This window comes from Takifugu rubripes, chromosome 19 (assembly GCF_901000725.2).
Source record: "Takifugu rubripes chromosome 19, fTakRub1.2, whole genome shotgun sequence".
In the NCBI taxonomy this organism is placed as follows: Eukaryota; Metazoa; Chordata; class Actinopteri; order Tetraodontiformes; family Tetraodontidae; genus Takifugu; species Takifugu rubripes.
Window position 1 is genome coordinate 15,559,818 of NC_042303.1, and position 22,423 is coordinate 15,582,240.

At 49.4% G+C, this 22,423-nt stretch overlaps 1 protein-coding gene across 7 annotated transcripts; it reads left to right on the plus strand.

Moving 5' to 3' along the window:
- Window positions 1-76: 76 nt before the first annotated feature.
- LOC101063159 (histone deacetylase 7-like) lies at window positions 77-22,402 on the plus strand. Of its 7 annotated transcripts, none has more exons than XM_011614257.2 (25): window positions 78-247; window positions 7,438-7,606; window positions 7,872-7,959; window positions 8,253-8,367; window positions 8,929-9,008; window positions 9,626-9,739; window positions 9,858-9,946; window positions 10,061-10,159; window positions 10,483-10,633; window positions 11,380-11,609; window positions 11,730-11,924; window positions 12,219-12,372; window positions 12,445-12,578; window positions 12,663-12,783; window positions 12,865-12,914; window positions 13,440-13,547; window positions 13,834-13,889; window positions 14,844-14,931; window positions 15,340-15,459; window positions 17,196-17,293; window positions 18,652-18,770; window positions 18,973-19,106; window positions 19,571-19,655; window positions 20,830-20,977; window positions 21,055-22,402. In XM_011614257.2, exons 1-25 carry the CDS (start codon window positions 222-224, stop codon window positions 21,083-21,085), a joined length of 2,802 nt encoding a protein of 933 aa, XP_011612559.1. In that variant the 5' UTR covers window positions 78-221; the 3' UTR covers window positions 21,086-22,402. The 7 variants fall into 7 exon arrangements, with proteins under 7 accessions (XP_029682575.1, XP_011612559.1, XP_011612560.1 ...); XM_011614258.2 differs by having other exon boundaries at window positions 7,441-7,606; XM_011614262.2 differs by having other exon boundaries at window positions 87-240; window positions 7,441-7,606.
- The last annotated feature ends 21 nt before the right edge of the window (window positions 22,403-22,423 follow it).

The following is a 22,423-nucleotide window of genomic DNA, read 5'->3' on the forward strand; positions in this document are numbered from 1 at the left end:
TGAGCAACTGTGTGTGTGTGTGTGTGTGTGTGTAAGAGAGAGAGAGAGAGAGAAGTCAGAGTGAGCTCATTGTGTGAAACAGTTGAGTGTCAGTCCACAGCCGGGCTTTTGCTGCTGCAACGTCCCGCCGATCCCAGCAGGATCTATCGTCGCTCCGCGCCCCCCCGACACCTCCCTGATTGACTGAAGTGCCGTACGAGCACGACTCCTCATCTGACTGGATGTCAGCTACTACACCCGGTAGGAGGTACAGCACGTTTGTGCACATCTGTCTGTGAAAGAATGCGTAACAGCTGTGTCAAAAGCGTCTCGGCCTGTCAGGAGGGGCCGTAGATGTTCTGGGGCTTTTCCACGTGTGGAAGGAGGTTTTAAAGGTACCAGTGGATGGTTGCAAGTGCTTGGATTCAGTCTGGGGAGGTTCTGCTTCGCTCTGGGTTTACTGTACATTAAGAATGGCTGCAAATCCCGAAAAAATGGTTCGCAAGCGATGTTTCCTGAGAAGAGGAGGAAAAATTGGAAGCAGACAACGTTTTCAATTCCGCCGCCCGTCTGTTGACCAGAAACCAAATCGTGCTTGATGATCATTCAAACAGATCTGCCATTTCTTTTCCTCACAACTTCTGACCCTGACTCCAGTCAAGTGATTAACTGGTCAACCCTGTGGACACGGGATGAGCGGCGCAGGCCTGGAAACCCCCCAGAGGCATGTGTGTGAGACAGGGCAATTACATGATCTTCTGATTGTGACCAACACGTCTGACCTCTGCTGACCCTGACGCCCAGTTTGTGGCAACTCATAAATCCTCAGTGAGGACTTAACAGCAGAGTACCTGTTGCATGATGAGTGGTGTTGTTGTGGGGCATGATAAGAGCCCCCCCCCCAAAGCAGACCCCACTGAGAGGGAGGAACACCTTGAATCTTGCTGAGGTCTGAAGTTTATTTTATACCAGGGCATCACACGTAGAGGTTGAATGGTTACTTTAGCACCCCCCTCTTGGGGGGGAGTGTTTTTTTTTCTCTGCACAAATTAGAGCTGTTTAAGACTTTCAATGAGGAAGCGCTCTAGAGAAGCAGAAACCCCTTTAAATGTCACAAATGCATCCCCATGTTCCCCGTTTCTGACCTTCTTGAGGTTTTTGTCTGTCTGGCGGCTCTTAAATCGATCGCTGTCAGAAGGGTTTGTTTTAGCTCCACAGGTGTGCTCGGTTTGACATGTGTTGTGTTTTAAAGGGCTCGCCACAGACGGTCTCACAGCACTTCATGATGTTCTGAGCGCCGCGCTCTGACCTTTATCGAAGGCGTCGCGGCGCGGCTCCTTTTCCTGCATCGCGGCGAGAATACGCAGAAAGCAGGCGAGCTGAGTCTCCTGTGTGGGCTGACTTTGGTTTGCTTTGGGAGAGTAAGGCGCCGAGGAGGCCACCCGCCTCCGCCACAGTCAGCCTGCACGCGTCAAAGATGGAGCTCAGAGGGCCCAACCAGAACCTGAATCGCTCTCGTGATGTCACACGGACCTTCTGGATGCTCTTGGATGACATTCCTCCCTAATAATGATTAAACGCACAGTCACTGTGGGGAAAGGTGAGCACATAGATGAGCCATGACTACATCTCTGCCTGTCTTTATTTATGTCCAGTGACTCCTCCAACATCACGCACATTAGCCACACTGGCCTGTCAGAACAGCAGCACCCACGGTGAAGCCAGCCTTCCATTTTGGTTCTAAGGGCATCACATCCGCTCTTTAAATGGTCACGTTGGACCTTCTCAGTCATCCAGACTCTTTTGGTCCAGTTAGCTCGGTATCCGGCTAAAACTGCCCTCTGTCGCCGTACTGCCTGGCTGCATTCCTCTCATTCCTCCTGTTTCCTGTGACTGGAACAGCGTTGCGCCCTACAGGTGGCGCGGCTCCACCTTGGATTTTCTTTTCGTTTCGTTTCTTTTTTTAATTTTAAAGTCACGTCATTGAGAAATTGCGCTCCACCTGGATGTGCGTGTAATTTTTAATGTGACGAGACTGGGTCACTTTACAGAACCGGGTTAAAGTGGATTCCGACCGAGTTTTTTTCACCTCTCTGTGCAGCCAAAACATGTGCACGTTTGTGCAGGCGTGCTAACACACTTGCGCGCCGCAACATGAGCTACAGCAATATAGCCTGTCTGAGGTGGAGGCGCATGCACACGCACCCGCACACACGCACGTATGTAGGCGGGGATGCGTATCCGGTTGGGTTCGGCAGATGGAGCCCTCACACCGGTGAGACACAGTCGAAAGTGTGACTCCGCGCAGATGTTGACAGAAAGTTCTGCTGGCAGCCTCTCAGACCCGGTGAAGACACAGAGCAGCGCGGACCGACCCGTCTGACCCAGCCTCCGCAGAATTCCTCCCGCACATGTTTCAGCTTCGCTGGGTTTTGGCCCCGCTCCGACTGCGGCGTTTCCGTCACCGAGGGCTGAAAACTTTGACTCGTTAACGGCTGGTTGGATCAGGATGTCAGTGAGGCATAGACGGACTAACGTTTGGGGTCGATTCTTCCAATAAAGCCCCCCGACCTTGGAACATGCGTCGCGCTTGAACCGCACCTTTAAAAGGTAGGATATGTCAAACCCTCTACAGGCGCAGATAATATTATACATCTGTTTGAGTCTTGGGCGAACTCCACCTGTCCTGCGTCACACATGCGTAAAGGCGCGCCTGACTGAGACATTTAAAGCTTCACAGATGAATAGGTGTCAAACAGCCGCCAAGTTATCACAATTCTTTCGAAGTTAAAGGGGAAAACGGTCAACGGGAGACGTTTCACGCTCCGTTAGCTGAGTGATTGTCTTTAGTAACTCAAGGTGTTTATGTGATTGGGCGGCTTTCAAAATTCTCTCATTCACTTTGAAAATGAAAGCACACACACACGCGCGCGCGCACAGCAGCCGTGCGTGTAATGAAGGTTTCACGTTTCTAAGTTGTGTCTGTGTGGATGAGGTCAGAGACTCGCTGCTGTTGCAGGGATACAGTAACAGCAGGTCCGCCTGGGCTCTCATAGCATCTCCACTCATGCATCAAACTGAAGCCCAGTCAGATGTGAACACATCCAACTTCGATAGATCTAAACATTATTTGAATTGATGGCATTCTCCCCATACACGCTTGCAGAACTCTGAGTGAGTCGACCAGCTTCTCATTCACTGGGATATCACAGACTGATCGGCTGTCTGGCCGAGCGGCCTCTTGGCTGCTGTGTAGTGTTCTACCTCAGCGGCAGGGGAGGTGAGGGCTGCCATCGGTTGTTTGGGGTGCCTTCCTGCCCTGACCTGCTTGTGATTCTCAGCCATTTTCCCAGGACAGATGGCCTTAAAAGCCCGCTGTGTTTTCCCAGTAGCTGCACGCTGACAATAGGGACAGTGTTCTGGAACGGCCACTCTTCCAGATCACATTTCCTGTTCCTGATTTAAGATCAGCTCAGCTGACTGCTGATACACTCTTCGTTAAAAAAAAAACAGTAGCTCTGTATCATGTGCGGGATCGTCCTTTTCTTTTGAGTCCAGACCTTCTAATCCACCTTCCCTAGAAAATCCCAATTCTGGACTCAGACCCAGAACTTTGGTGTTCTGAGCGGACTGAGCGAACAAACATCCCATGCCTTAAACTCTAGTGTGCAATAATTAGATTGAGGTACATCCAATTAAGGGCATGCATTTGCTGTAATGGGCCATTTAAATGCTAAAATTAAAAAAGCAGTTTACAAGTATAAAACCATTATTGTTTGTACTGAATCTGATAGCAGCACATGAATGGTGCAGTATCTATGTTGTACCCATGTTGTAGTCCTACAGTGGAGTTTAATTGTTCATCATGACCCTAAAGATCTTGTGTGCAACCTCAGGCGACGGCAGTTTGAATCTCATGCCAACCTTATGACAGCACGCTGGCCAGATCTGGCTCTGTTTCCCCGTTCTGACCCACGGGAGGGGAAACGAGAAGCCTTTCAACAATTGTCACTCTGTTTTGGTTGTGAGAAATCAAGCCGGAGAGTTACGCTACAGAGCGTGTTAGCTTGTGACATTCTGGGATACACACAACTGCACAGTGAGCCGGTGACCCCTCGTCATTTTCTGCCCCGCCTGGGGGACGCGTCGTCAGGAGAGGTCTCGCAGCTTCCCGACCTCTGATCTTTTTGGTTGAAGAACGTAATAAGGACAGTACAGAGGAGAACAGACGGAGATGGAAGGAGGGAAAAAAAGTCAAATGAAATAGTTCACTTTTGCTTGCTAAGAAAGGAAATGGGCCGGATCTTGTGCTCGACGGAGACGTTACTGCATCAACAAAGACTGAAGAACTGATTTTGAAATGCATTTCGTGGGTAGGACGAAGTTTCCTCAAATTTAAAATAACTCAGACAACTTATCTTCTGAGGATCCGCCCTGTCACCAGGTCCTCACATTGAGGGATGTACCCAACACAAAAAACAAACACACCAGACACATCTGTGGGCAAATGGGCCACAAAACTCACAAATACAAATGGCGTGAAGCTATTAATACGTGAAGGAAGCGCGGCATGCGAAGCCAGTGTCATCAGCATTCGCACTTGCACGCTCCCGCTCGACAACTCAAGAGATTTTACCAACAGGTGAGGCTAAAAATAGACCTCCGTGGTAACATCTACCAGCGCTGGCACAAAGCGTTGCAGTGTTCCTCCGCCGGGCTCTATTAATACGCAGCGGCACTGATACACACATGTGCCCCTGTAGCCTCAACTGTCGCGCGAGCAGGTCCGGCTTTCGCAAACACAAAGACCTGTTGTTTTCGCTCAGCAGAAGCAGCTGTGGGTTATTAATACCCAGACACGTATAGATGGGCACAAACGCACACGTATGTTGATGTTGCACGGACGGGGAGCGACACTCCAGCTGCTCCCAGCCAGAGGGACAGAATATCCTCGACAGCTGTGAATTCCTCTGGAGAAAGGATGGAGGGATGGCTGCTGGACCGAGGCGCTGCGGGAGGGGGCCAAGCGGGAGAAGGACGGGGCGGAATCAGCCGCTCAGCAGACGGAAATCGAATGAATTTCTGCAAGAGGAAGTTATTTGAATTATTTTTGCTATCGCAGTCTCGGGGGCATCCTGAGCGCCGCTCTTCTTTGGAGCTCCTCTCAGATGTGACCGCGACAACGTCGCAGCTTTTGTGGATGTTCAGAACCCCCCCCCCCCCCCCCCCCCCCTTGACATCTAGGAGGTGCTCCCCGAAATCCCTCCAAACTCAGCCTGGACGTCAACGCTGCTGTCTGCATCTGCAGTGCACCAGTAACGACTCCTACCAAAATAGCACCTTCTTTTTGTGTAAAAGAACTAAAAGGATATTGCACTAGGTTGAAGGCTAACTTTAGAAACAGGAAGTAGCTGTTTCTATGTAAGTGTGTGCATGTGTCTGTGCACGCTCGTCTGTGTGTGTGTGTGTGTGGCAGCAGAAGGCGCACAGAAAGAGGATGATGGTTGCGAAATGAACGTGTTATTACAGAAACCAGAAGTTTGTCTCCTGGCTATTTTTAGCAGCAGAGAGCTCAAACAAGAGCTGCACATACACACACACACACACACACACACACACCTTATCTTCATGCACATCTTTCTCTTTAATATCATAACAGCATCCGTATTCTTGCTCAAAGCGCTTAAACAATCACATTTTGTAAAACTTTTTTGAGTGTTGAGATTGTAACAAGAGTCTTTTGTGCCAGTAACACACTCTTAGTAACACGAGGAGGTAATGAGGCTTCGGAGGTGTTTCAGGAGCCCAGTGGAGGAAACTTTATCTGTTGTTATAATGGTGACCAGGCAGGTTTTGTGTCCTCTGATGTCACAAAATCTCCTAAAGTCACGTTGTCAAAGTGGGTTTTCTTTAATTCAAACGAACGCACGACGTGAGTTACTGGAAGTTTGTGTGTTTGTGTGCGCATGGGTGTACGTGCGTGTTTGTGTGTGTTTCAGCCTCACTGTTCACAGTAAAAATACACCACAGTTGTTTCTGTTCTGTTCACATTTAAGTACAACTGACTTCCTGATCATTTCCTGTCTCTCAGGGACCCTGACTTTGTGTTCATCAAGTTTATTTATGGACCATGTGACCTATGACGAATAGAAGCCCGCACAGTGTTGCTGCAGCTACACCTGTTGTCTGAAACGCACCTAAACCGAGCTCTGCTCAGCAATGACAGCCATGCAGGAGTCCTCCAAGTGGGGCAGGCTCAAATATTTCCATGTTGTTTCTGACAGCTTGGCACAGCGGAGTTACCTGACAAGGTCAGATTACGATGGGGCAACAAGGGCCAATGCAGGCAGAACATTATCCCTCAGCTTTGCTAATAGTTGCAAGTAATGGTGTCCAATTTCTGTGTCCAGTCATAATCGCCATATCTGTGTGGTTGCCTTGGTAACAGACGTACCCACGTATGTGTGGAATCTTGCCTTCCTGATCATGTGCATGTATGGACTCATATGAGGACACTGGGTGTGGGGAGGTTACAGTGTCGGGAACAAACTCCAGATATTTGATGGTTACTAGCGCTCTTTTAGCCTGAGATGCCACAAGTGAAGTGAAAAAAGTCAGCATGAAATCAGATTTGAGCCGTCTGGACTGGGCCATGTTTGAGAAACCTTTGTGGTTTCATATCCGTCGATAAAAATGTGACTTTTGACACTGTTTGGGCATCATTGTGCAGCCCCAAGCAGGTCTGCATGTGACGAAAGGCGCCTTCATACTGTCGTCACTGCACCGGTTTCAGTTTGGATCAAAACTTTGATTGTTGCTTTGGCTTTGAGCTGTCCCCCCACACATACACACACACACACACACACACACACTTTTCCATGGCCTACTTTGCCTCCTACTGTTGCTCTACCCCAGAGGGACTCAGGTGTCCCTTTCCTCGCCGCGCACATTTTTGAATCAGCACCGAAACCATCTTCATCACGTTTATTGGTTTCTGGTGACGGCTGCATTGACATGTAAGCGTGGTATCAGGTTATTCGTGAGATTGCGAACGGCCTTTTTTGTGTGGCTGTTTTTATAGTTGGTCACAAGTTCCCCCTCAATAGGTCACGTTCTGCTGTCATACAGTCTGCAGTGTAATTACCTCTAAATTCTGGAGGGAGAGGGCGAGTTGGCATGTGCGACCCCCAGGCTCGTCTCCCCACCCCATTTACATGCAGGAACAACCTCGTGTTTCATCTGTGAATTCAATGCTAAACCCGGGCCAGTTCCCCAGTTGTGAAATCAAACGGGACTGGAGAAATCGCAGAATTTAGGCACAAGTGAGTGGAAATGGTGCAGCCCCTCTTCATCAGAGGACAGCATGTTTGCTTCACCCAGGACGCCGTCATCTGTGTTATAAAAGTCAGACTCTTCCCCCCATTTCAGCCGTTTTCTTCTCTCCTCTGCGGTCGTCAGCAGTAAGGATTCGTTGTCTGTACATGGGGACCCCCCGATGGACTTAAGAGTGACCCAGAGGTTCCTACAGCCAGGCCCAGACTCTGCCATGCTGGCCCCCCACCCTCCCTTCTTCCTGGGTCCCCTCACTTCTCAGAATTGCTCCCAGTTGACCCAGCAGCAACTGCAGGTGGGTAAAGAAAAGCGCGAGGTGGGACCTGTGAATCTTAAGAGCAATATAACGTGCACCGGGGAGGGAGTGGGGAGTTTCCTTTGTGTGGAGGAGAAAAGGCAGACGGAGCACATCAGCTCTGTATCGGAGGTGTAAGTTCAACAGTGGGGCTCACCTGATGTGCCGGTTTAGAGGGAATAGTCAGTAACGGGGTGGGACGGGGGGATGCAAAACCAAATGCAAAACAGAGCAAAGTAATCGTCTTTTTTTTCGTTTCCTGCAGTATAACGTGGAGCACAGGCAAAGAGAGATGGAGGAGCAGAAAAGAGAAAAGCTGCAGCAGCTGATACGAAAGAATAAAGATGAGCAGAGTGAGTAGGGGCACCGTTCTCCAGGGTCAAATTTGTTTTCTTGCATTTCCAGAAAGGCCGCTGACTCACTCTGAGTCACATGCTGCATTTCCTTGAAATGTTGGGGATTTGTAGCGTTTTTGTGGCGCGTTCACAAACAGAGGTGCGACGAGAAAGTTGAGCCTTTATCTGCTGTAACTTAAAACAGAATATTTTCTTAGTTTTGGCCGGGTGACTTCTTGGTTGTATTTCGTGACTGCGTGTGATCCAGATGTCTGGTGTTTCCCTGATGAAGTGATTTTATGGGCTGTTAGGCGCTGTGGCCAGCCCTCTGGTCAGGCAGAAACTTCGGGAACACATAATAATGAAGAGCCAGCCAACTCAGGACAGGGTCACCCCCAACCACTGCAGCTCCACGCTGGCCTACAGGTGAGCGCCGCCGCCATATAATCAGGTTTTCCTGATTAATCACCGATTTTACTCAGTGAATTTATTTTCATCTGGTTTTAATGTCAGAATTTTGGCTATTATCTCTTTTTTTGCTTTTAATGTCCAAATGTTTCACTTTTTAAATCAAGTGATATGAAAGTAGTGCTGACAGACTACTTTCATTTTAATTTAATCCAGAGTTTGACTATGATATTTGAATTATTACTATTACTTTTAAAGTAACGCTTTGACTGATTCTAAAATCCGAGAGTGATCTCTTTAATCTTATAATTGTGGCTTTTGAATTCATTTTGAGAATTTTTGCTTTTGATCTCTGAGATTTCATTAATTTAATCTTTAATTCCATCGATAATCTGGGGATTTCCACATCGTGAAGCCACAAAAATGGCTCCTAATCTCGATGTTTTCAACTCTTCTCATGAACATCAAACCTTCTGACATCATTTTGTCGACGTAATCCTGCATTGTTCTCGCTTTCAATCGTCAGATCATTTAAAACAACAAATGACGGAGAAAATGTTTATTGATTTGGTCACCTAGGCTTCCGACTCCGGACGTGTCCCCCAAACCTCAGGCTCCCCCCTGCGACCAGCGCAAAGAGCTGGCCCTTCGGCGCACAGGTCGGTCCCTTCTCTCTCTGCGCGTCTGCGACGGCAGTTAAAGCTCTGAAGGTCACCGCTGGTTTTCCATTACAGCTCTGTTGTGGTGTAATCTGAGTTCAGCCCAAAGTAAATAAGTCAGCAAACTCATTTTGCTGCACAAACGGGGGGGCGAGAGCGAGCGCTCCTCCAGCAGCGGGCCTGCGGGGTCTGAGAGTAAACGAACAGTCGTAAAAACAACAGCGAGACGCGCAGAGTTAAACAGTTACATAACCGGGACCGAGGCACAAGTAAGATGAACTGTGTGAGAGTCCCGGCAGGTCTAACACTCACTTTGTTATGAAAAGTGGGAGCGGTTTCACACAATAACCATTCAAAATTCCATTGTTTCTTTTTGTTGCACGCACGCACGCATGCACACACACACACACACACACACACACACACACACACACACACACACACACTGAAGGCTTAGTAACAACACACATCTGTTTTATTATCTGCTCTGAACCAGCCCCTGATTGATTGTTTAATCTGGGATAATTTCATTTGCACGTGTCAGTGTGCGTGTGTTCCTCTTCACATGTTGATTCGTTTGCCTTTGTGTGTGTGTGCGTGTGTGTGTGTGTGTGTAGTCTCTGAGCCCACTCTGAAGTGGAAGATAAAGAAGATGATCAGTGCCCGACCGAACCCTCTGCAGCGGAAGATCAGCGCCCCTCCTACAGTCAGACACAGGACCGAGACTCTGGGTAAACCTTCTACCTTTAAACCTTCTGTTTCATATCGTCCCAGAGACGTTCCTGGACTTTTTTATCCGTTTTCCACACGCTGACTGTTGTCCTGACGTGTCTCATTGGTGTCGCCCAGACTCGTCCTCCAACAGCAGCAGCACCTCAGCGTCAGGGTGCAGCTCCCCCAACGACACCCACCCAGACAGCAGCTCGCTGGCTCATGAGGTCGGCGCCTCTGCTATGTTCCGCTTGTTTAATCAATAGAATTTATTAGATGTGTTTATTTCTGGAAGTGCATGTTGTGTGATGCAGAGAGCTGAGACTTTATCAATGTCGCAGGCGCAGCGACTGCTGTTGAAGGACGGTAATTTGGCTCACTTCACCCTGTCTCCCAGTTCCACCACCATGCCCAACATCACTGCCGGACTCCCTGCACAGGTGATTAAATACATATACATATTCTGTCCAGACTCCACAAGTGAGGACGTTAAGAAGACGATGAGGCGGTAGATCTAGTGATGTAAGAAAGGATACAATATTGGTGCCTTGCACAGTAATGCGGTGCTGTGTGTTCAGCTTTTCACTTCCCTCTTGATTTTTTGGGGGGTTTTTAATGTCCAGTCGGCTGGTCTTGTTCTGTTTGCTCACTTGGTGACATAGCAAAAAATTATCTGCGTTCCTGAACTCTTCAAACTCTCCATTTTACCTCATTTTCTTTGATACGCAAATGATAAACACGCCTGCTTTTTTTTTTGTACCAGGCCGATGTGCAAGTATCCAGACCTTTGGCTGGTTCTTCTCTCCGTCATGTTTACATGCCTCTGGAAGGAAGCAACCCTCTGGCCCAGCACCTACAGCCTGTGCTTATACTGGAACCACATTCCGGACTGCTCCATCCCCAGTTTGTCTCCTGTGAGTTGTGAAAATATGTTTCATAGAAGAATCACGAGACTCTCACTAGGCACATATGCAGAAGCCTGGCTTTTGGACGTGCACAGATAACACGTGGCTGCACCATGTGGCATCAACATGCAATGTGGGAAATCTGGATGAGTCCAGGAGTGTGATCATGTCCGATACAAGCGTTTAATAGAAGTTTTGTTTTTTGGGATTTTTTTTTTTTTGGCAACTAATGAAATGATAATAACAACTGGAAGTCATGTTAAAAAAAATATTTAATTCCTTCACTGGAAACCCAAGCACAGCTGCATTCTTGGACTTTCATGGTTTATAATTGTCACATTCAAAAATGAAAAGAATTCCATGTTTTTAGCAGCCATCGAAGCTGTTTTATTTCTTGCTCCTCAAGGAGATGCTGTATTCTTGTGAAATAGGCCGTTTATAACACCAGACGTAGATGCGTATTTACCTCCAGCTGCAGCATGTTGAAAGGCGGAAAAAACTGCATGGCCACAGCAGCCAACAACAGATGTAAAGGTGGAAAGGTGCCCTAAAACGTACCCACGATAAAAAAAAAAAAAAAAAAGATTATAAATACACCATACCAGTCTTATTTACGTTTCTTTGACTGGAATTGATATATAGCCCAACGGCTCCCTCTGTTGGACGCGGACTGATAATGCATCGATAAAGTTCTAACATGCACAGCAGGTTCATCTCCACTGTTTTCTTGATCAATCTCTGTTCCCAACCCACAGTTTATGGTTTGAGTGGAGTCCCTCTGCAGCAGAAGCAGCCTTACCAGTCCAAAAGGGAAGGAGTAATCACCTCGCACAGACCCCTGGAGCGAACGCGCTCTGAGCCTCCACCCTACAGCCACCCACCTCTCAGTCTGAACACCGGTCATCCCTCATATGTCCAGCACCTGCCCCAGCAGTTCCACAAGAGTGTACAGGACAGGTTCAAGCAAAATACACTGCTCACCAAGGTAAGAAATGGCCGACGTTGACAATGAAAGTGTAAAGTGTAATCTAATCTCTGTTTATCTGCTCTAGGAGCTTCAAAAATGTACAAAAAATTCACATAAAAGTCCATTGAAATTCTGCAGATTCCGTCGGAAGATATGGGCCTGGATGAGATCAGTTCAGGAACAGCGTCCGTGTCGAGCTCAGAACTGGGTTCAGTGTGTGAGGAAAGCTACCAGAGTAGACAGAGGACCACCAGCGTGGACTCAGTGTATGACACCGAGTCCACGACCTCCTCACGGGAGAGCTTAACAGAACCTCCACAGTCTGTCAGTCAGGTGAGGTCCTGCAGAAGGCAGCATTTTTAATTTAAAAACATCATGTGCCTTTTGGAAAGTTTTTGGGACCTTTTAGAAAATTATTTGTACTCCAGCTCTTCACCGGCTTTGAGGTGAATTTATGTTTAACCCGGTTGCGTTGCTAGGGGGCGCTGCAACTTCATTTTTAGAAGTTAGAAAACCTGGACGCTTAATTGTTCATTTTCTGACGCTCTCAGCCAAGTTCAATTCAACTGATATGAAATGATAATGGGATCATTTGGCAATAATTCTGCTCATATCTCTGAACCACAGAGGCTCCATCCAAGCATGCCTGCTCTGATTTGGCCCCACCAGCCTCTTATCCGGACCCAGTCCTCCCCAGCCTCCACCTCCCTGCCTCCTTCACATCCAGCCACCGCAGTGCCGTCCTTGACCCTGTCCAACCCGCAGCTGCGCTTCACAACAGGTGTGGTCCGCTTCTCCGTCCGGAACCCGTGAAATGAATGATGAAAAATCCCAAATAAATGTGTGTGTGCAGGCCTGGTGTACGACTCTCAAATGCAGAAGCACCAGTGTACCTGCGGGGACAACAGTCGCCACCCTGAGCATGCTGGGAGGGTCCAGAGCATCTGGTCCAGGCTGCACGAGCGGGGCCTCCGAGGCCAGTGTGAGGTGTGCCGCTCGCGCTCGCACGTGCGTCCAAACACGTCCATATTCCCTCGTGCGTGTTGCATCACTTTGTGTGTGCTTGTGCAGCGCATCCGCAGCAGGAAGGCGACCCTGGAGGAGCTGCAGTCGGTCCATTCAGAGAAGCACGTGCTGGTGTTCGGAACCAACCCGCTGAACCGCCTCAAGCTGGACAACCGCAAGCTGGCAGGTGAGAAAGGCAGAAAAAGCAAAATACATTCAGAAGGCAAAGCGATGAATTATATAATGAGCACTTTCTGTTGTGCTGCAGGAATTTTATCCCAGCGGACTTTTGTGATGTTGCCCTGCGGAGGAGTTGGGGTGGGTATCACACACACACACACACACACACACACACATTGTAAACGTGTAAAAGAGAGCATGCTGTTCTGAGAGAAGAAGAAAAAAGTGGAACAAAAATCCGGAAAAGGAGAGGACGTGGGGACAGGGGAGGGGGGCTGGGTGTCCATTGATAAGACGACAGATCTCCCTGGATTTCCGGCCCGTTGGCTGCTCTGGCAAAGACGGGTGATTGGAACAAGATGGTAAAGCGCGCCATGAATGGAATTCCTCCGATTTCATTGTGCGGCTACAGCAGAGGGCTGCGAGCTTTGAAGTGTGGTTCAACATTAAAACACAAGAGTTTGGGTTTCGATGGAGGGAATAAAACAGGTAAAAATGGCTGAACGACGGAAGGAATTCTCAGTTATTAGAATCCAGAAGTTAAAGGGAGGTTTAGAAGAAGTAAACATGGGAAGATGACAGGGATAACAGTGAAATGCAGCCAGTTGGAGGTAACATTGTGTCAAAAACGGATCGAAATGGTTGGTAAATCTGTGTTTACAGGTGGATATCGATACAGTCTGGAACGAGCATCACACATCCACAGCTTCCCGCATCGCTGCGGGTTGCGTCACAGACCTGGCGCTGAAGGTGGCTCAGGGAGAGCTGAAGGTGAGTCGCCCGAAGCTGAACCGTCACGTCCGAGTTCATTGGAGACTCATTTAAGGTGGCGCTTTAAAGAGCAAAACCCTGAAAGAACTGCGTCATTTCCAGTTTTACATGAATCCATTTCAGATGCGTCACACTTCCTGTCAGCTGTGTGACCGATTATCTGTGTACAAACGCACATGTCTAGCAGACACACACCTTAAAACACACACACGCAAAAGAACACAGTGTAAACGGGCGTGATTGTGAGGAATCGTGTGTGAGTGAGGTTCATGTTTGATTTCTGCAGAACGGCTTTGCAGTGGTGAGACCCCCTGGACACCATGCAACCCACTCCTCCCCCCTGTGAGTACAGCAGCGCACACACACACACACACTCACGCGCACATAGCATCATACATGCATGTACACACACGTAAACCAAGAGCCAGTAGGCCTCTGTACAGTCTTTGAGACGATTTTTGAGGGATCACCTACACTTCTGAGCACACGTGAGAGAGAGGGACAGGATGTATGTTTTGCAATCTTAATGCACGTGTGTGTAACTGTGTGTAGGAGTGTGTGTATCACGGGCAGGTACGTCCACGCAGCCACACAGTTCCATACGGCTCAAAACAGAAAAGCCCCTGTGCACAGTTTGTGTCTGTCTTTGATAAGAAGCATTAACCAAGTCAATACATTCATCTGGGCCTGTGTGTGTGTGTGTGTGTGTGTGTGTGTGTGCGTGTGTGTGTGTGTGTGATTGCTTCTTTAATTTATGGGATAATAATGGCTGTTTTTGATGAGCACCACAGATGAGTGTATATGACATACTATCTACACGCACACACACACACACACACAGTTTATGGCCTTTGCTGACACTGCCACTTCCAACATTCCTCCATTGTTTTTCATACATCAACACTTTTCTCCCAGACCTTTGCTGTAGACACAGAGCGTTGAGTGAGGGGCCAAGTCGTGAGTTCATTTCTCTGAAATTAACTGTCGCACCTCCTGCCAACGATTCACACTCTTATCATTTTTAGTGCTAAGTGAAAGTTGAGTTGTGATGAGCTCTTTTTTTGTGGTTTCATGCCTTTCTCGGAAATGCGACACGTTTTTTGTTCTCGTGTGAGAGGCCGTTTTGGAAGACGAGCGTATCAACATTAAATAACTGATCCGCACTGCTTAAGTCAGGGGACCTGCCTTTGAGGCTCCTAAGGTCCATATGGTGATTCTGTGACATTGATTCACTGGAGATGTCCTGTTGAACACGTGCGACTGTCTCTCTCTCTCTCTCGCTGTTTTTCCAAACAGGGGCTTCTGTTTCTTCAACTCGGTGGCCATCGCCGCCAAGCAGCTCCAGCAAAGGCTCAATGTCAGCAAGATCCTCATCGTGGACTGGGTGAGCACCATCGCCGGCCCCCGCCTGGCCCGGAACAGTCACAAATTACCGATTCGCTCGTCCGACACGCACGTCCCCGGGAGCCAAGCATAACCCCCCCCCCACCGGCGCAGAAGCTTCTCATCATTTTGTAGATTTAGGCGCCCTTATCGCTGCGCTCCATCTGGGATCTGAACCGTCACGTTTGCTTACAGTAAACACAGTCGCACGCAGTCGTATGAGCCGTCACTCACACCTCATCTCTGCTCGCCACATGCCGCCGTTGGACAGCGAAACATCTTGCAGGCATCATGGAGGCTGCCTTTTTCTACTGCACATCTGAATTACACGCCCCGGTTAAGATAACCCATGTGTCCTATAGATTTTTCTGTAAATTCTGACTGCCATCCTACCGCTGTCTCTGTCCAGGACATTCACCATGGCAACGGCACTCAGGAGGCCTTCTACAGCGACCCCAGTGTTTTGTACATCTCTCTCCATCGATACGACGGTGGTAACTTCTTTCCCGGCGGCGGCCACCCCAGCGAGGTAGGCAGCCCTGTGTTTGTCTGCTGTTTCCCATGTTGCCGTGGCGATCCCCGAGTGTTTGTGCGTGCACCGGCAGTCCTGTAAACACAACAGACGGAGGCACGATGAACATCCAAACGCAGGTTCTCTTCGCGGAGCAGATGATTTACGGTGGAGGTTCTTCATATCTCGAATCGGCGAAGATAAGTTGGCAGAGAAAAAGTCGGTAATTATATAAATCCGGCGGGATATTCGGGAGCTCAGGGGTCTTAGATCTGATGTGTACTGCTCACAACAGGGCTGATAAAGCAACAATAAATCCAGGAACGAGCAAAAGGGCTTGAATTTACAGCCACGATTGTGTCATGATTGCGGGGGCTTTAGCCGTATATCAGGGGCGGTGTGGCGCAGCGTCCGGGTCTCTGGTAATAAAACGTCTCGGCCGTAACGTCTCTGTCTTCTGCTGTTTATTTCAACTGTTTCAGATGTCAGAATTTCACAACAGGAAACTGAGACGCGCAAGAATTCGGCCTGCGGTCTCACCAGAAACCAATAACTATCCCCAGTCAGACCCTGACCTGAGGTGGTGCCCCCCCCCCCCTCTTTTTTACTCTCCCGTCCTCCTGCTCAGTGATGAGAACGAGACAGTCGATGTTTTTTTTCCACGAGGAGGGGAGGGACGCTGCATTAAACGCTCGGCTGGCTTGGATGTGGCTTTGCCTTAAGTGGCTCCCCCAACCTCTGCTGAGCTGTGTGGTTAACCTCCGGAGCCCCTCCGTCCCCTGTGAAGGTGCACAGAGCACCCACCACAGGGCACCGGTGTGATGTCATCACCACTAAAGCATGCCGGGCACCAGCGAAGGCCCTGCAGCTCTTCACAAACACAAGAACGAGGGGGCGCAGGACACTCGGAGCGAGAAATGTGTGTGTGTGTGTGTGTGGCCCTACGGTTATCTATGTGTGTGTCCACGTGCACGCTCAAACATGCATGGCTGCATTACTGGTTGGCAGAGGATAAGACGCATCATGTGTTTTTCATTTGCCCGGTGAACATCCTGCTAGTTGAGAGGAGCAAAGACAAACGCTGCACGATGCTCATTGGCATTCACACACACACACACACACACACATGCATACCTATATGAAGGAGAGTACCACACCTTGTTGCCAGGAGAACGGTACATAAATCAGCCGCCTCCTGCTTCCAAAACTGTCAAGCTGTCAGATGCTGAAGAACCTGGAAATGGCTGCTAGTTTGAGAACAGTACGGTCAGGCTGCCCTTTCTGGCCAGAACATATTTTCTTCCTGGCAACATAACAGTGGACTGAATAAAAGAAATTTGCCACCTGCTGCTCTGGTAGGTGGTAGTTGTGCCACCTTTGCGCTCATAGTTTACAGTCATTTCAGTCGACAGACATCCGAGCTGTACACAAACAGTAAAAAACCTTTTATACGTCAACCAAATGTGACATGTTTCCCATTAAAGCTGCAGCCTCAAATTTGGGGATCATAAACGACGTTCTGTTGTGGCTCGCAGTGATTTATAACACCATCTGACAAATTGTGTCAGAATCAAAAAGGAGGGGCAGGGGCGCCGAATTAATAGTCATCCGTCTTTCATTTAGGGTTGATAATCACTCCCTGGTGTTGCCCCATGCACGTTCATACATCGCGGCGGCGCAGTTGTGCTGATTGTGCAAAACGCGTGACGAGCGTCACTGTTCGCTTTGACTTACTCGATGTCCTGTTTCTCCAGGTGGGCAAAGGCGCCGGCGAGGGCTTCAATGTCAACATAGGATGGACGGGGGGGCTGAACCCTCCCATCGGTGACGCCGAGTACCTGGCTGCCTTCAGGTATCATCCATCCATCCATCCATCCATCCATCCATCCATCCATCCATCCATCCATCCATCCATCCATCCATCCATCCATCTAAGCTAATTTGTGATGCTAAAATCTACAGTGTCAATACGTTGACCTAGAAAGTCGATGTTTTATGGATTCAGGGGCCTGTTTTGGTGGAAGGCTAAAACCCTGCAGTAGTTATAAGAAGCAAACTGCCCAGGTGAGCATTTGTCCGAGCATGTCCCGCACGGACATTTCCATTTGACTGCGGTTTCCATCTGGTGCGAATAAATGCAAATCCGCCTGTTAAGGCAGTTTGTTGTCGCTCCAATTTGTGTTTATGCGATTACGTTTTTAGCCCGGTGCCTTCAGTCCGGGTTTAAAGTGCATACACGCATGATGACACGCTAACCATAGTGCAGTTGTGGATGAGATGCCTGTTTTTGGGGCGTGTGGTATGGGGGGGGTGGGCAATACTGTGGCTGATTAGGAGCCGGTAAGAATTTGCACATATAGTCAGGGGCCGATCCTTCTTTCCCGTTTCTCGGCGGCTACTGACAAATACTGTAACAAACTCTGAGAGCAGAGGAGAGGAGAAGCTGGGGGTGCATTGTTAGGGAATCCAAAGGCGGCATAATTAGGCCCAATGGATCCCAGATGGCTGGCTGTCAGTGACGTGAGAAGAGGGACGAGCTCCTAATAGGAACCAGACGCACGCAAGCGTCTTTGAACTGCCGCTGAGAAGGAGAGAGATTCAAACGCGGCATGGGCTGTACGCTGGCGCTAAATAACTAACAGCGGGAGACAAGAGGAAGTGAGGAGAGCGGGGAGGCGAGGAAAGTGGTTTCCCCGGAGCAGAGGGCAGAGCCTGCTCACATACCCGTCCTCGTATTCCCGGGGCGGCTTTTACCTGCGCGACGGCCAAGTTTGCACGCGCGGGGAAGGTTCTTGCAGAGCGCCGCTGGCCGTTCCCCTCGGCCCGGTTCTGGTTCACATTTAAACGCTTGCACACGTTCACACCTGGGAGCCGCCCACCATCTTGTACTCGCCTCTTACCAGGAGTGGATCGGGAGGCGAGATCAAGCGCTTGGAACGAGGCCTCTGATAATTGATGCCTCGCCGATTTCAAGCGGAGTGAATGTTTGCAGTTAAGAATTCGGGAGTGGGGGGGGGGGGTGTTGATGTGCAGTTTGACCACCTCAGCTGTTCACTCTTTGGTTTTACTGTGTTTTGCCTCACAGCAAACGCACAATTCTGACAAAAACCATCACAGTTTTGATGAACAGCCAACACACTCAGGTGGTTTGTTAAGTGTTCTGTCCTGTGCGCGTGTCCTCGTTTTAAAGTCCTCTGACCCCCCTTCTAGGACGGCGGTGATGCCCATCGCTCACCAGTTCTCCCCCGACGTGGTGCTGGTGTCTGCGGGCTTCGATGCCGTCGCTGGACATTCGTCATCGCTGGGGGGCTACAAGGTCACAGCCAAGTGTGAGTTTGAGTCTGCAAAACATTTTAGCGTGTGAGATCCAGTCAAAACCCATTACGCTTCAGTCTCGTGTCTGTGGGCGAGCTGAATCGTCTCTGTTTCGTCTCACATGTCACAACAGTTTCTTTTAATATTCATCTCGCTGGAACACTCACGTGTGTATGCGTGTGCTCGTGTGTGTGTGTGTGTGTGTGTCTACCCCAGGTTTCGGCTTTCTGACCCGACAGCTGATGTCGCTGGCCGGAGGGCGGGTGGTTCTGGCCCTGGAGGGCGGGCACGATCTTAAGGCCATCTGCGATGCCTCTGAAGCCTGTGTGAGCGCCTTGCTGGGAATGGAGGTGAGGTGTATGCACGTGCATGTGCATGTCTATATGTGAGTCTTTCCATCTGCTCAATAATATAAATATCTAATTTGTTAATTACGCGGGAGCAAGTCGGTGCATTTAGGCATCCAGATGTGGCTGAAACTGGACTAAAGTGCAATCCAGAGCGTAAATGTTCGTAAAGTTAAGAAGTGTGTCTGGAGCTTCACGAGTCCTCAGTGCCTGTTGAAACGAATCTCCACTGTCGTTCTGACATTCAGATGATCTGGTGTGAACATGAAAACCCGTCTCGGTCTAATTAATCTCAGCGCTGTGGCTCCGTTTGCACCAGTCGAGCAGCAGAGCAGCGTTTCCTTTGTCGCATCATGATCCTGACGTTACACAGCTCCTCAAAGTGGCTCCACAAACCTAAACGTGTGCTGCGACGCCGTCCCGTTGCTAAAGCTCAGGGCTTTTGTCTCACCCCTGCTGTGTCTCAGGTGGAGCCTCTGTCTTCGTCCACTCTGGAGCAGAAACCCTGTGAGAACGCTGTCAAGTCTCTGCAGAGCGTCATCCAGGTTCACGGTAAGAACAAAGAACAAAAGAAGAACAAATTTGCGTGTTTTTCTGTTGGGAATTAGTCTTCAAAGAGTTCACAACTCAGGCAAATACAGGAAAGATGCTCCGCGTGAGGAATCAAAGCGTTGCGCGTTTGGGGAATAAATCTAATCAAACCACACGTGCAGATTTGCAGAGCCGGAAACGCCCGCGTGTTCTCGCTAAATTATTCTCACTTGAGCATTTTGTAATGAATTGTTTATACCAGGATTATTTGACTTCACAAAGTTGCCAACTCATCAGATTTAGCACCTGCAGTCCAAGTCTGGACCGTCTCCTGTTTCTTCTCGCCTCTGCTTCGGCCACAAACGCCTTGTCTTTCAATCGATTACAGCGACTTATGATCTCAGGTTTATTTTGGAGCGGCTTACTTTCCATTTGGGCGAGCGCTACAGCGACTTCTGCACGTTCTCGCCCAAACTTGGTCGCTGAGAAAGTCCCTCAGCCTGCGTCTCCGCGGCTTCCAGGGCTTCTGTGCAAACAGTGCAACAAACAGCGCATCTATACGCTTCTTTCTTCTCTGCTTCCTGGCCACCTCTTCTCCTTTACATCCCTGTCTCCCATCCCTCCCTCCAGCTATCCCACACACACATACACGCGCACACACAGTCGCACTGGCTCCAATTATCTTCAAACGATTTTCTGGCACACGACCTCCCTCCATCCCCTCCTGATTGCATATAAATGTTATCCCAACCAAATTAGATTAATTAAAAATATTTGCAAAGCCACAGGAATGTTAAGCTCATGATTTAGGCCCTGGATGAAATATCTGTGAGCTGCATGCGCGGCCAAACACACACGCGTGCACACACACACGGGTGCGTCTGAGTCGCCGATCTGAGTTCCTCCCTCTGTCACAGGCCCGAAGAGCTTTAGAGCAGATTGAATATGAGTTTACATTTCTGAGCTCGTCAACACGGACGTTGTGACTGAGGGCTGTTTAGAACGCGGTCGATGCTTCTTTGCACATCAAAGAGCTCCGGCCGGAGGATCAAACTCCGCCGACTTTTCTTTAATAATGCAGTGCAGGCGCCCGCCCCCGAGGAAACATCCAGGATGGAAAGTAAAACAAAGAACACTGAAATGTAGACAACCCAGAGCATTAATCCTTCTTTTTTTCTCATCTGCTCCACGGCAGGTGAGTACTGGCAGAGCGTAGAGGACTCGGCCGACACCGTGGATCTGTCCTACCAGCAGGCGCAGAGGCGGCGCCTGAGGCGAGACTCGGACTCAGAGGCCGTCAGCGCCATCGCCTCGCTGTCCGTGAGAGCCGCCGCCTCGGACAGGTGAGGACCCACGAGGTCCGTCGGCTCTCCCCGCCGCGGCGCCGACCATCATCGGGTTGTTTCTTTGGTCTTTAAAGGAAGCCGGACAAAAACGGCGATTCCCCCTGAAGCCCGGCGCCCGCAGATGCCGATGTCCTGAGTTTGACCCCTGCGTTCGCCAGTTCACGGACCTGCTCGCCTGAGCAACGTTTACCCTTCAGTGGAGCCTCTGCGGGATTGGGGTGGAGAAGGACGACCGGAGGCCGCTCCGACCCACATCACCCTGGAGACGCCTCTGAGAATCCGTTCACACTGACATTGCATTGGCGGCGGCGGGGGTCAAAGGGCTCCGAAGATGCTGAGAGTTGTGGGAGTTGTTTTGCACTGAACTGGCTCCGTGGCGTGGACTGGACCGCCACGATGGCCACGATGACACTCGCGGGTCTTACTTGTTTGGACTTTAAATCTTCTGCTGACCTCTGGCCCACTTTCCCTCCTGTGAAAGTCAGCAGCAGATTGTTTTGTGTGAAGCTATTGTGAATTCTGAGATACATATGTTTCATATTGTTGTGTACGTCCGCATATTTTACCAAATCTCTTCTTGGCCAGTCGGAGGAGCGCATACAGAGACGCCGTTAGATGTTTTGACTCCTCCACAGATAAAAGAGAAGAGACGACTTCGACAGAGCGCATCTCGAATGTAGACGCGCCGCTTCTGACGCCTCACAGTTAATCCTCGTCGTCGGCGGAGCAATAATGTCCCCCTTCAGAATAATCCCTGTGAAATGTCGCCGAAGCAGACACGTCAGCGGGACGATGCAGACCGCCGCCTCTGAGTCAGGAGGTCCATCAGCCACATTCTGCCTGGGAAGCGTCTGGAGATTTACCGACGATCCCAAACCGCACTTGGAGCGTTTTCAGGACGCGAGGATCAAAAACGACCCCAGTCTTCAGAGCGGCATCGTGTCCACCTGCGTCTTTAAAAACACCTCTTCCCCTCCTTCCCTTCATGTCTGACAACGCGGCGCTCCGAGCTGAGCGACGCAGACATGGAGATTGCCGCCGCTGTCCTCGTACAGTTGGACACAAAGACAACCAAAGCCTCTGAGAACGACGTGCCATCGCCGAGCTGGCTATAAATGCTAATGCCGCATTTTCTTTCTTTCTTTATTTGTGTTGCCTTTAGGCAACGTCAGAATGTTACGCTAACGTGTTTGGGACAGCAACGGAGAAGCCTTACAGTTACATATCTTTTGTCGTAAACGATGCAATGTCTTATTTTGATGTTTTTTAATACCATCATACCAGAACTTGAAGATCAAAATGTCCACCTTGTGTGCCTGGATTCTTCAGCCTTAAAAAACTGCTTCTGTACAGTTTATTACAGTTTTTTCTTTAAAAAAGAAGTCTTAATAAAAGTATTGTACGTTTGAGGGGTGTTTTCAATGCTTCTCTTTTTTTCAATAA

Coding starts and splice junctions, on each gene's coding strand:
- LOC101063159 (XM_011614257.2), top strand. CDS start 222: ATGTCAGCTACTACACCCGGTAGGAG. Junction 13,548..13,833: donor TGGCTCAGGGAGAGCTGAAG/GTGAGTCGCCCG, acceptor TGATTTCTGCAG/AACGGCTTTGCAGTGGTGAG. Junction 17,294..18,651: donor GAGTACCTGGCTGCCTTCAG/GTATCATCCATC, acceptor CCCCCCTTCTAG/GACGGCGGTGATGCCCATCG.